General features: G+C 44.1%; 1 protein-coding gene across 1 annotated transcript in view; it reads right to left on the bottom strand.

Moving 5' to 3' along the window:
* The window catches only part of LOC121583498 (collagen alpha-1(I) chain-like), a 79,653-nt gene extending 66,208 nt beyond the window's left edge, over positions 1 to 13,445 (bottom strand). The window contains exons 1-4 of the mRNA XM_045213249.1: positions 13,411 to 13,445; positions 8,910 to 9,099; positions 2,022 to 2,156; positions 1,652 to 1,738 (exon numbers count right to left, since the gene is read on the bottom strand). Of these exons, the coding sequence (XP_045069184.1) occupies positions 1,652 to 1,738; positions 2,022 to 2,156; positions 8,910 to 9,099; positions 13,411 to 13,445 (447 nt within the window). The remainder of the gene's footprint in view (positions 1 to 1,651; positions 1,739 to 2,021; positions 2,157 to 8,909; positions 9,100 to 13,410) is intronic.
* Between the last annotated feature and the right edge of the window lie 609 nt (positions 13,446 to 14,054).

Here is a 14,054-nt window from a genome sequence, read left to right as displayed (position 1 = left end):
GGCGTCACTGACAGTGCCAGCAACATGATCAAGGCGTTTAACCTCCTCCCTGGCACTGAAGAGGAGGCTGAGGGTGAAGTGACCGCGGATGCCAGCAGCAGCGCAGAACATGAAGAGGAGGATGAGGGACCACCTGCGCCCTCGCAAGTCCATGTGGAAGTGATAACCACTAATGTAGAAACTATGATAAATCAGTACTTTACTGTGTCAATTTACATCTGAGATGCCCCATTCACATGCTTCAGCTGGCGATCAAAGACGCCGTTAACGAGCACAACAACATTAATAGGCTGTTAGTGAAAGTCGGGCACCTGGTGAAAAGTGTACACAAGAACACCCTGAACACAGAGGAAACCGACCAATTAGGTGTCTGCCCCACAAATGCCTGCGCCACTCGATGGACCAGCCAGCTGCGGATGATTCAGTCGTTCATCCGGTTGTTCCAAAAAGACCCGTCTAATGTTGCTAACATCACCCTGAATCAAGTACGGCAGCTGACGCACCTTGTCAGTGTGCTGACACCACTGGCAGACCTCACAGACAAAATGCAGAAGGAGCTGGGGAACCTGGGGATGATCCTCCCTGCTGTCACAGAAATCAAATCCCTGCTCACGCTGCACTTCCAATGGGCATCGCAGCTTTTGCAGAAACATTGGCAAACAGCGTGTCAATTCGCTATGGAATATACTATACTGATAAACATCTCATTTTAGCATCAGTGTTAGATCCCTGTTTCAAGACAGAATGGATAATCCGAGATGAGTCTGTATGCAACAAACTCGGGGAGATAAGGTAAGGCTGTGGTTTAAGCTAAAAGTGAGCGAGCAGGGGGGGGCGATTTGAGTGGAGCGCGATGCAAACTGCGTTGAGCGCTGAGCGATAATGAGCGGATTGGCCTGATGTGGCTTTGAGCGGGGGGAGCGGAGGGGTGAACAGCTCTGTGAGCGAGGAGCTGAGATTCTCACCGCTCCACTCCGCTCATATGCTTTGGCCCATATATTAACATTTAATTTGCACCCTGAGGCATTTGCTATTCATCATAATATGACGCTTTAAGTGTGCCTACAAGCTCAAAACACACGCATGCACACACACACACACACACACACACACACACACACACACACACACACACACACACACACACAGCCAAAGACAAGCAGGGCTGGTTGGGGTCTCAGGCCCACAATGCTAATTAATCATAGTCCTCCCTGTCTATGATGGAACAAAACAGAACAGAACAGGGGTGTTTTATATTGGGATTAATGAGAAACCTGGGGAGATCCCTTCTCTGTTGTCTGCATGGCACTGGCTGTGGCTGCAGCCGGGGACTATTCTAGAATCTACACCGTGCGGCCTATACTGCTGGTCAGTTGCCTTGATTAAACCATCAGCATGTATCACGGTAATGCAACAAGGAGTCCATCCTGTGCCAAACCAAGCCCAAGAGAAGCACTTAATCTGTGAATCCAGTCACAGGGCCGTTTCTGTCTAAATCATGGCAGGTAGAAACAGAGCACAGAGCATTTGCCAGGTCCCACTTTACAAGAGAGGTTTCTTACCCCAGGGGTCTTTTCCTGGTTAAATAAAGGTTAATTACATTCAGCTAGACTTGGGATTCCCCTTGAATCAGATAGAGCATTATACTCACAGTCTTCCCCACTTGCACGTCCAAGAAAGAGGAGTCCTTGGATCTCTCTAGCAGGTCCTCCAGTTCATTTGAGGACAGCAGGAGCTTCTGGGTGGAAAGAGAGGGAATTAAAACAGTACAGCGCAAAACTAATGAACAAGCAAACGCCCTGGCTACGTCTCAAATTGCCTTTATAGTGCACTACTTTTGACCAGAGACCACTAGAACATGATCTCAATCTTTCCTAAGCGTCCCCCCTCTCCCTCCCTTTATGTTGTTTAACCGTTATTTTGGGTCAGCATAACATTGTTTGAACGTTTTTCTGTGTCAGTAAAACATTGTCTAAACGTTCGTTTGGATCAGTCTAATGTTGTTGAGAGCTGCAGCGTACCTCCAGGGCGTGGTTGGTCCGTGGGGAGCGGGGGGACTTGAACCCAGCACCCCCACACTGGGCAGGGTGGAGAGTGCAGTGGTGGTGGGCGGCGTCTGTGTCGCCCATCAGGAACGTCAGCTGTCGGAACTGGCCCTGTGGAGACAAAGCCGTCAAACACACTCACCTGACCCCCAGAGGTCACGAGAGGTCACTGTGTTCAGACATAATCCCCAGAGGACCCTTCCTCAGTCAGGGCCTCTGAGAAGAGTGGCGGCGGAGAAGAGTGGCGCCGGAGAAGATGGCTGCCGTTTTACAGCCCTCTAACCAATTGTACTATTATGTGTGTTTTTTTGCGTTATTTGTAATTTATTCTGTACATAATGTTTCTGCCATCGTCTCTTATAACCAAAAAGAGCTTCTGGATATCAGGACAGCGATTACTCACCTCGTATTGGACTAAGATATTTTCTTCAACGAGTGGGACGCAAAGGATATCTTACAGACACCCGACAAGGCCCAAATCCCCGTCATTCGCAGGAGAAAGAGACGGAGATATCATGGACGTAGGTCGGGATGCCTTGTAAGGATCCGACGGTGAGCGAGTAAACTGCCTCTTCCATCAATCCTATTAGCCAATGTTCAATCATTTGAAAATAAATTAGATTACCTAATATTACGGTTATCCTACCAACGGGACATTAAAAACTGTAATATCTTATGTTTCACCGAGTCGTGGCTGAACGACGACATGGACAACATACAGCTGACGGAATATACGCTACATCGGCAGGATAGAACGGCTGACTCCGGTAAGACAAGGGGTGGCGGTCTGTGTATATTTGTAAACAACAGCTGGTGCACAAAATCTAATAATAAGGAAGTCTCGAGGTTTTGCTCGCCTGAGGTAGAGTATCTTATGATAAGCTGTAGACCACACTATTTACCAAGAGAGTTTTCATCTATATTTTTCATAGCTGTCTATTTACCACCACAAACCAATGCTGGCATAAGATTGCACTCAATGAGCTGTATAAGGCCATAACTAAACAGGAAAACGCTCATCCAGAGGTAGCGCACCTAGTGGCCGGGGACTTTAATGCAGTGAAACTTAAATCCGTTCTACCTAATTTCTATCAGCATGTTAAATGTGCAACCAGAGGAAAAAAAAACTCTAGACCACCTTTACTCCACACACAGAGACGCATACAAAGCTCTCCCTCGCCCTCCATTTGGCAAATCTGACCATAACTCTATCCTCCTGATTCCTGCTTATAAGCAAAAACTAAAGCAGGAAGCACCAGTGACTCGGTTAATAAAAAAGTGATCAGATGACGCAGATGCTAAGATACAGGACTGTTTTGCTAGCACAGACTGGAACATGTTCCGGGATTCTTCAGATAGCATTGAGGAGTACACCACATCAGTCACTGGCTTCATCAATAATTTCAAGCAGACCCCCATAGTCCCCGTGCCCAAGGACACTAAGATAACCTGCCTAAATTACTATCTACCCGTAGCACTGACGTCTGTAGCCATGAAGTGCTTTGAAAGGCTGGTCATGGCTCACATCAACACCATTATCCCAGAAACTCTAGACCCACTCCAATTTGCATACCACCCCAACAGATCCACAGATGATGCAGTCTCTATTGCACTCCACACTGCCCTTTTCCACGTGGACAAGAGGAACACCTATGTGAGAATGCTATTAATTGACTACAGCTCAGCGTTCAACACCATAGTGCCCTCAAAGTTCATCACTAAGCTAAGGATCCTGGGACTAAACACCTCCCTCTGCAACTGGATCCTGGACTTCCTGACGGGCCACCCCCAGGTGGTAAGGGTAGGTAACAACACATCCGCCACGCTGATCCTCAACACGGGGGCCCCTCAGGGGTGCGTGCTCAGTCCCCTCCTGTACTCCCTGTTCACCTATGACTGCATGGCCAGGCACGACTCCAACACCATCATTAAGTTTGCCGACGACACAACATTGGTAGGCTTGATCACCGACAACGATGAGACAGCCTATAGGGAGGAGGTCAGAGACCTGGCCGTGTGGTGCCAGGATAACAACCTCTCCCTCAACGTGACCAAGACAAAGGAGATGATTGTGGACTACAGGAAAAAAAAGAGGACTGAGCACGCCCCCATTCTCATCGACGGGGCTGTAGTGGAACAGGTTGAGAGCTTCAAGTTCCTTGGTGTCTACATCACCAACGAACTATCATGGTCCAAACACACCAAGACAGTCGTGAAGAGGGCACGACAAAGCCTATTCCCCCCCAGGAGACTGAAAATATTTGGCATGGGTCCTCTGATCCTCAAAAAGTTATACAGCTGCACCATCGAGAGCATCCTGACTGGTTGCATCACCGACTGGTATGGCAACTGCTCGGCCTCCGACCGCAAGGCACTACAGAGGGTAGTGCGTACGGCCCAGTACATCACTTGGGCCAAGCTTCCTGCCATCCAGGACCTCTATACCAGGCGGTGTCAGAGGAAGGCCCTCATAATTGTCAAAGACTCCAGCCACCCTAGTCATAGACTGTTCTCTCTGCTACCACACGGCAAGCGGTACCGGAGCACTAAGTCTAGGTCCAAAAAGGCTTCTCAACAGCTTCTACCCCCAAGCCATAAGACTCCTGAATAGCTAATCATGGCTACCCGGACTATTGCACTGCCCCCCCACCCCCACCCCCTCCCCATCTTTTTACGCTGCTGCTACTCTGTTAATTATTTATACATTAGTCACTTTAACTCTACCCACATTTAACTCTGTTAGTCACTTTAACTCTACCCACATGTACATATTACCTCAACTACCTCAACTAGCCGGTGCCCCTGCACATTGACTCTGCACCGGTACCCCCCTGTATATAGCCTCCCTACTGTTATTTTATTTTACTTCTGCTCTTTTTTTCTCAACACTTTTTTGTTTTATTTTACTTTTTTTATAAAAAAAGAAATGCATTGTTGGTTAAGGGCTGTAAGTAAGTATTTCATGGTAATGTCTACACCTGTTGTATTCGGCGCATGTGGCAAATAAAATTTGATTTGATTTGAGACACTGAGACAAATATGATGAAGAGACATCGATCTACACCAGCTAGCGTTCTCCTGCCCCCAAGCTATGTTTAGAAGTGTGTGTGTTAGCGCGTGTGAGGGTCTGTGTGTGTGATTAAATGTTAAGCATTTTACATTAAAAAGATAGATCACTCCCTTCGCCGCAGACAAAGAGCACCAGACATCATTCATATTTTTTGAAGAATGTAAACATGCGTATACAGTGTAAAATGCAATTGTGTCTGTGTTTTCGCTATAGACTCAGACCATACATTCCTTAACTGTTTACACATCAAACATTTAATGATGACAAAATATGGCTTATAATTACAGTGCCAAACTAAACTAAACAAAACTTTATTGCGTGAAATATGGACTAAATAATTGTTAGAAGCTAAATCAAATTGAGAGAGAAAGAGAGAGATTGAAAGATAGAAAAAGAATGAGAGAGTGTGTGGGGAGGACAGAAAGAGAAATACAACACACAATATCCATACTGTTTCCCCACCTCTCTCTTTTTGCTCCTAATGTGCCATGACTAAAGTAATGTATCCAAATGAAGCATGGTTTAATGAATAAATGTAGAAATGAACATGTATACGTCTGTGTGTCTGAGTGTGTTGGAGGAGTTCCTGGCAGGGCACAGGGCTAACTAAGGCTCTCTGTCTAAAGCTCATGGTGCATTAAAGGGACAGTTCACTGAAATTACAGAATAATATATTGGTTTCCTTACCCTGTAAGTAGTCTATGGACAAGGTAAGACAGCAGTCCATGCTTTGGTTTTGTAAGGAAAACTATATGTAATTTTGTAATCTGGGTGAACTATCCTTTTAACTTTTCCATCCACCAAGCAGTGCTGTCCCTACACTAACAATATCTCTGTCTCATACACTATCACAACCTGTTCCTTCAGCATCAATCCTGATCTCATCTTCTAAAATCACTCAAAATCCTCTTCCGAAACGCCAGTGGATTCAAGGGCATTCCTGTCTGTCTGTCTTTACATTTACATTTATGTCATTTAGCAGATGCTCTTATCCAGAGCGACTTACAGGAGCAATTAGGGTTAAGTGCCTTGCTTAAGGGCACATCGACAGATTTTTCACCTAGTCGGCTCTGGGATTAGAACCAGCGACCTTTCGGTTACTGGCACAACGCTCTTACCCACTAAGCTCTGTCTTTCAGTAGACTAATCCTCTTTTAGTACGGGATGGGTGGGTTCATCTAGAGAGGTAGCAATGCAGAGTTGAGTCTCAACAGACACTGTGCTATCTAGACACTAGTGGTGAAAAATTCTGGAAATGTTCAAAAGATCCCAGGTTGTCCAGAACTGCTGGTTGAGGGATTCTGGATTCCCTGCTTCTTCTCTCCTGATTCCAGGAATCTTCCAACCAGCATTTCTGGAAAACCTGGGAATTTGGGAAAGTTACCGCAAAACTACTAGACACTGTGGTACACTGAACAAAAATATAAACACAACATGTAAAGTGTTGATCCCATGTTTCATGAGCTGAAATAAAATATCCCAGAAATTGTCCATATGCACAAAAAGCTTATTTCTCTCAAGTGTTGTGCACAAATTTGTTTAGTGAGCATTTCTCATTTGCCAAGATAATCCATCCACTTGACAGGTGTGGCATATCAAGAAGCTGACTAAACAGCATGATCATTACACAGGTGCACCTTGTGCTGGGGACAATAAAATGCCACTCTAAAATGTGCAGTTTTGTCACACAACACAATGCCACAGATGTCTCAAGTTTTGAGGGAGCGTGCAATTGGCATGCTGACTGCAGGAATGTCCACAATTTTATGTTAATTTCTCTACCATATGCCGCCTCCAATGTCGTTTTAGAGAATTTGGCAGTACGTCCAACCGGCCTCACAACCGTAGACCACGTGTATCGCGTTGTGTGGGCGAGCGGTTTGCTGATGTCAACATTGTGAACAGAGTGCCCCATGGTGGCGGTGGGGATATGGTATGGGCAGGCATAAGCTACGGACAACGAACACAATTGCATTTTATCGATAGCAATTTGAATGCACAGAGATACAGTGACGAGATCCTGAGGCCCATTGTCGTGCCATTCATCCGCCGCCATCACCTCATGTTTCAGCATGATAATGCACGGCTCCATGTCACAAGGATCTGTACACAATTCCTGGAAGCTGAAAATTTCCCAGTTCTTCCATGGTCTGCATACTCACCAGACATCTCACCCATTGAGCATGTTTGGGATGCTCTGGATCGACGTGTATTATAGTGTGTTCCAGTTCCCGCCAATATCCAGCAACTTCACACAGCCATTGATGAGTAGTGGGACAACATTCCACAGGCCACAATCAACAGCCCGATAAAACTGTGAAGGAGATGTGTCGCGCTGCATGAGGCAAATGGTGGTCACACCAAATTCTGACTGGTTTTCTGTTTCATGCCCCTACCTTTTTTTAAAGGTACTGTATCTGTGACCAATATATGTATATCTGTATTCCCAGTCAATTAAAATCCATAGAGTAGCGCCTAATTTATTTATTTCAATTGACTGATTTCCTTGTATGAACTGTAACTCAGTCAAATCTTCAAAATTGTTGCATGTTGCGTTTATATATTTTTTTCAGTATATATTCACAGACCTAAAGGAACTGTCTGCACAAATGCCTACCTTTCCCCTGTGGAGGAACAACAAACCACTTGAAACTGGTTTTAAAGCCTTCACGAAACTCCGTTAGCAGAGGCCTCATCTATATCAGTCTTTATTGTGCTGCAACTGTGGACAAAGGAAAAGGATCAACTGACAATAAACACTTAAGACACAGACAGGAGAAGGTGTTTTCCTCCCCTGGTTGTCCTGAAGTGGATGAAAGTTAAGGTGAAAAATGGAGGTGTGCTAAAGTTCCAGTAAAGAGGAACCTAGCGGGAGAAGACTGTCACCACCTCAGAGAGAGGAAGCTCGATCCTCGGAGGGGTTGTCATAAAGACCTGTCGCTGTGGGAGAGGAGGCGATGGAGAATCAATCTCTGGACTGAGCTGAGCACAAAGCCAGATGCTGCCTGCTGTCTGTCCTGTCCTGATCTCCTCTCCTCTCCTCTCAGCCCCCCTTCTGCTCTGCACTCATACTGTACGCTCTAACACTTATCCTTCATAAACACTGGCTCTGGCTGCTGCTATGGACAGCACAGGGATGTCTTCATGTGTCCTGGGGAATGGGGGCAGTTGGTGGGGGCGGGGGCCTGGGGGGGCAATGAGATGATCTACAGGAGCCCCCATCCCATCTCACCCCCCTTAACCTCCCTTACAGGTTGGGTAGGGGGATAGCTAGACCATTGGGTTCCTATACAGTGTGCTGATTCACAGTGTTTCTGGGCTACAAGGTTTGACAGTACCTACATCCTGCAGACTGGTACTGATCTTCTATAATAAATTACCTACCATTCAACAGCAAGGGCACTCAGTTATTGAGTCACTCAGAACAGCAGGAGATGAAGCTGTATAACCTAACAGCCTATGTTGCATGATGATTTAGGCAGATACATCCTGTTGTATGGAAACATGCAGGGGAAGGGAGGAGAGGAGTGGAGAGAGTAGAGGAGTGGAGAAAATAGGAGAGGAGAGGAGAGGAGAGGAGAGGAGAGGAGAGGAGAGGAGAGGAGAGGAGAGGAGAGGAGAGGAGAGGAGAGGAGAGGAGAGGAGAGGAGAGGAGAGGAGAGGAGAGGAGAGGGAGAGGAGGAGATGAGGAGAGGAAGAGACGACAGAGGAAAGGAGAATGGAACTGGAGAGGAGAGGGAAAAGAAGAGAAAGGAGAGGAAATAAAGAGGTGGAATGGTAAGTCCAGTCCTTACCTCAAAGGGTGTCTCGAAGCCCTCTATGACCCCCACCAACAGTAGGCCTTCAGGGGTGATGCCCATACCCTGGTACACCCAGTCCACACTCTCCACCAGGGCACAGTCCACATACAGCGCCAGCCTAACAGATGACACACTCACAGCCACGCGGTGCCATTGGCCGTCAACCAGACCACTGACCGGGAACCTGGGAATCGGGTCAAAACAATGCAATGGGTGATGTCATACAGTATGGCAAACATTACTGAGAAGGAAGTGCATGTCTCTGTTATGTGCTGTTTTGGCTATAATGTGAAGTGTGTAGTGCATGTTGGCCCTGTAAAAGCTTCACTTCCAAGACAGTGTTGAGATTCAAATACAGTAACAGCTCAAATATCCGCTATAAATCCCATGCACTATACAAGTACCAAGGCAACAAAATGACTCTGTGCATCTTCGGCCCAAGTCTTTTGTCTGTCTAACAGTGTTGTATTGCTTAAAATCCACTGTGGCTTAAGAAGAGAGGAACAAGCAACCTGCCAGTAGGCTTTAGAAAAACAGCCCTTGAATCGTTTCACCCTCAGTCAAAACACAGTTTCTTGAAAAATACTTTTAGCAACATAAATACTTTTCTCATTTTATCAGGAACCAAACTGGTATTGGCTGTGACCATTTTATTCAAAAATACATGGAATTTACTCTGTTTTCCCAAAACACCTTCCGCGGGACGCATTTACCTCACATCATAAAACATTACATTTGAGTTTAAAACTGAATCACAAACAAAATGGGTTTTGGGATTATTTGGTTTATTTAGAAAATATTATCTTAATTCCTTATTGCATAAATATGTCTGTTTGCTGCCTGTGCTTGTAAACCTGCACTGAGGCTCCAATAAACACTGTAATTACTTGTTGAAATTGTTATGTATTTACCATTTTTAAGTAGTTATATTAAGAACAAGTAAGTGCTTTACACCTGAAGACAGGTGTGTGATATTTACTGTTTAAATATATTTTTTCTTAACCTCTTAAGGATCAGACCCTTCTTTTCAATTTCTGCCTAAAATGACATACCAAAATCTAACTGCCTGTAGCTCAGGACCTGAAGCAAGGATATGCATATTATTGATACTATTTGAAAGGAAACACTTTGAAGTTTGTGGAAATGTGAAATTAATGTAGGAGAACATAAAACAATAGATCTGGTAAAAGATAAAACAAAACAAAAAACAAATTTTTATTTATGTTGCATCATCTTTGACATGAAAAATAAGATGTTGTCTACAAGATGGCAACAGTGTATGTGCAAAGTTTCAGACTGATACCTTCTAGAATGAGGGCGCTACATAACATTTAGTATGAAGTCACCCAGTTGTCCTTCACGAGTTTGCCCAAACGTACCCTAGTGGCCTCCAAGTGGCTGAATTGGTAAATTGATACATTTTCAAGTACATAAATATAGAGAACATACAAAAATGCTATGGTAATAAAAAATACAAGTTTACACACTCCCAGGAATGTCATACATGATGGATCATTAGCTTTCCTACATAAAAGGTACTAACAGGAGACGCGACGAGAATGCTGATCCAATGCCTCCCAACACAGAAGTGAACTATTTAAGATAAGGGCCAAGTTAGCAGCCAACACTGATCTAATGTCATAAGTGAACACACCACAAACCACACACAAAGTGAAATATACAGTACCAGTCAAAAGTTTGGACACACCTACTCTTTCAAGGGTATTTCTTTATTTTTACTATTTTCTACATTGTAGAATAATAGTGAAGATATCAAAACTATGAAATAACACATATGGAATCATGTAGTAACCAAAAAAGTGTTAAACAAATCAAAATATATTTTATATTTGTGATTCTTCAAATAGCTACCCTTTGCCTTAATGACAGCTTTGCACACTCTTGGCATTCTCCCAACCAGCTTCACCTGGAATGTTTTTCCAACAGTCTTGAAGGAGTTCCCACATATGCCGAGCACTTGTTAGCTGATTTTCATTCACTCTACCGTCCGACTCATCCCAAACCATCTCAATTGGGTTGAGGTCAGGTCATCTGATGCAGCACTCCATCACTCTCCTTCTTGGTAAAATAGCCCTTACACAGCCTGGAGGTGTGTTGGGTCATGGTCCTGTTGAAAAACAAATGATAGTCCCACTAAGCCCAAACCAGATGGGATGGCGTATCGCTGCAGAATGCTGTGGTAGCCATGCTGGTTAAGTGTGCCTTGAATTCTAAATAAATCACAGACAGTGTCACCAGCAAAGCACCCCCACACCATAACACCTCCTCCTCCATGCTTTACGGTGGGAACTACACATGTGGAGATCATCTGTTCACCCACACTGCGTCTCACAAAGACACAGCGGTTGGAACCAAAAATCTCCAATTTGGACTCCAGACCAAAGGACAGATTTCCACCGGTCTAATGTCCATTGCTCGTGTTTTTTGGCCCAAGCAAGTCTCTTCTTCTTATTGGTGTCCTTTAGTAGTAATTTATTTGCAGTAATTCGACCATGAAGGCCTGATTCACACAGTCTCCTCTGAATAGTTGATGTTGAGATGTGTCTGTGACTTGAACTCTGTGAAGCATTTATTTGGGCTGCAATTTCTGAGGCTGGTAACTCTAATGAACTTATCCTCTACAGCAGAGGTAACTCTGGGTCTTCCATTCCTGTGGCGGTCCTCATGAGAGCCTGTTTCATCATAGCTCTTGATGGTTTTTGCGACTGCACTTGAAGAAGCTTTCAAAGTTCTTGAAATGTTCGATATTGACTGACCTTGATGTCTTAAAGTAATGATGGACTGTCATTTCTCTTTGCTTATTTGAGCTGTTCTTGCCATAATATGGACTTGGTATTTTACCAAATAGGGCTATCTTCTGTATACCTTGTTACAACACAACTGATTGGCTCAAACGCATTAAGAAGGAAAGAAATTCCACAAATTAACTTTTAAGAAGGCACACCTGTTAATTGAAATGCTTCCAGGTGACTACCTCATGAAGCTGGTTGAGAGAATACCAAGAGTGTGCAAAGCTGTCATCAAGGCAAAGGGTGTCTACTTTGAAGAATCTCAAATATAAAATATATTTTGATTTGTTTAACACTTTTTTGGTTACTACACGATTCCATATGTGTTATTTCATAGTTTTGATGTCTTCACTATTATTTTACAACGTAAAATTTTTTAAAAATAAAGAAAAACCCTTGAATGAGTAGATGTGTCCAAACTTTTGACTGGTACTGTATATATATATATATATATATATTTACACACTATTTACAATTACAGTATTTAGAACACCCTCCGTCCTCTACACAAGATTGTACTGCTGTTGACAAGTCCCAAAGCAGTCTCTTTGTGCTGTAAAGCAGAGGGTAACAGAAAAAGTAGTGGAGGTGATGGGACATTTCTTGTGAAGGCACCTGGGTGACTTCATACTAAATGTTACGTAGCTCCCTCATTCATACACCTTATGGAACAGCGGAGACTGTGAAGCAACACAAACATAGGCACAGACACATGCATACAAACACACACACGATAACATTCACACTATACACACGTACACATGGATATTGTACTGTAGATATGTGGTAGTGGTGGAGTAGTGACCTGAGGGCACACAGTGTGTTGGGAAATCTGTGAATGTATTGTAATGTTTTTAAAATTGTATAAACTGCCTTAATTTTGCTGGATCCCAGGAAGAGTAGCTGCTGCCTTGGTAGCAGCTAATGGGGATCCATAATAAATACAAATATAAGGACGCCTCCCTGCTGTGGTCTTTTGGCCCTGAGGCACATTCATGTCAGCAGTTATGTATTTTGACAGGTGAACACCACTGGTGGCAGGAGTAGAGGGGTGAAGATGAAGGGGGTTGTACTTTCCAGTCATGTCCAGCTGAGGTCCTGGCTGCCTTTACGGTCTAAATGTTGGTGGAAGTGGCTCCATATCATATTCTAGCAGTGTGCCTCTTCTGGGCTGTCCTCTTCACACCTCTAGATGGCCGGGCGGGGGTAGGTGTGGATCCAGAGACAGCAGCAGGGGTTGGACAGATTATTTTATTTTTTATCAGTACGAATACTTTTACGGATGAGCCCTGCATCAATACATCAAATAAACAACACATATCTATAAACATATATATTTTATAGAGTAGGGGGAACACAATCAGTGTGGTGAAGTGAGTGCACCAATGGTAAATAAGGCTGGTGAGGGGAGGACGGCTTGTAGTGGTGGCCGGGGTGGGGTGAGTGAAATGGTATCAAGCACATGGTTTTCGTCTGTTTTGTGTTGTTCCATTCACTCCATTCCGGCCATTCCACTTCATTCCAGCCATTGTTGTGGGCCGTCCTCCCGTCACCAGCCCCCACTGGCTTTTATATAGACCCAAAATAGCAATCAAAGAAAAAATCTCAAAAAAATCTCAAATGAATAATATGCAACCATTCAAACAACTACATTAGCATTAGTAGAAAAAACGTATTTCACTTACCAGTCTAAAGTGGTGTCCTCTCCTTCCAAAAACATATCTTCAGCTGTTGAGTCTAAACTATATTCACTAAGTCCTCATCTACTGGTTCTGTGACACTTTCCCGGTCGGTTTCTGCTGTAATCTCGTCCAAATCTCTATACCTGGACTTTGATTGAGCTTTTCCAGTATTTGTAGCCATATTGTACTTTAAAAATTTGCAGAAAACTTTGTTTACTAAATCGAGCTGTGCGTAACGCGATGCGCCACTTCCTTGTTTAGATTTCCAATGGACACTAAACCGCGTTGCGCGCGTGCTGAATACACAGGCTTTTCCTCAGACAAAGGACCATCTCATACTCCTGTAAAGCCCAGCTCATTGGCTATCTAGCTAGCTATGTTTCAAAACGATAGGTGGTCATTGGACCAGGATACAGTCAATCAAGTGAACACCGCCTGCCTCATTGGTGCGTAATCATGTCAGTTCTTGGTGGGCTCAAATAGCTTTTGTGTAGCCTATACATCATGTAGAATGATGAAAAAAGTTTGGTTGCCTTCTTGAGTATTTGAGGATCGCAGAAAAACTGAACTTGACTGGGTGAAACAAGGTGTAGCGTTTATATTATGTCAAAATGTTTTGTTGCAAATTGAACAAGTCAGAATTCAGG

This window comes from Coregonus clupeaformis, unplaced genomic scaffold (assembly GCF_020615455.1).
Source record: "Coregonus clupeaformis isolate EN_2021a unplaced genomic scaffold, ASM2061545v1 scaf0094, whole genome shotgun sequence".
NCBI classification, from domain to species: Eukaryota; Metazoa; Chordata; class Actinopteri; order Salmoniformes; family Salmonidae; genus Coregonus; species Coregonus clupeaformis.
This window is presented reverse-complemented; position numbering and strand designations above follow the sequence as displayed.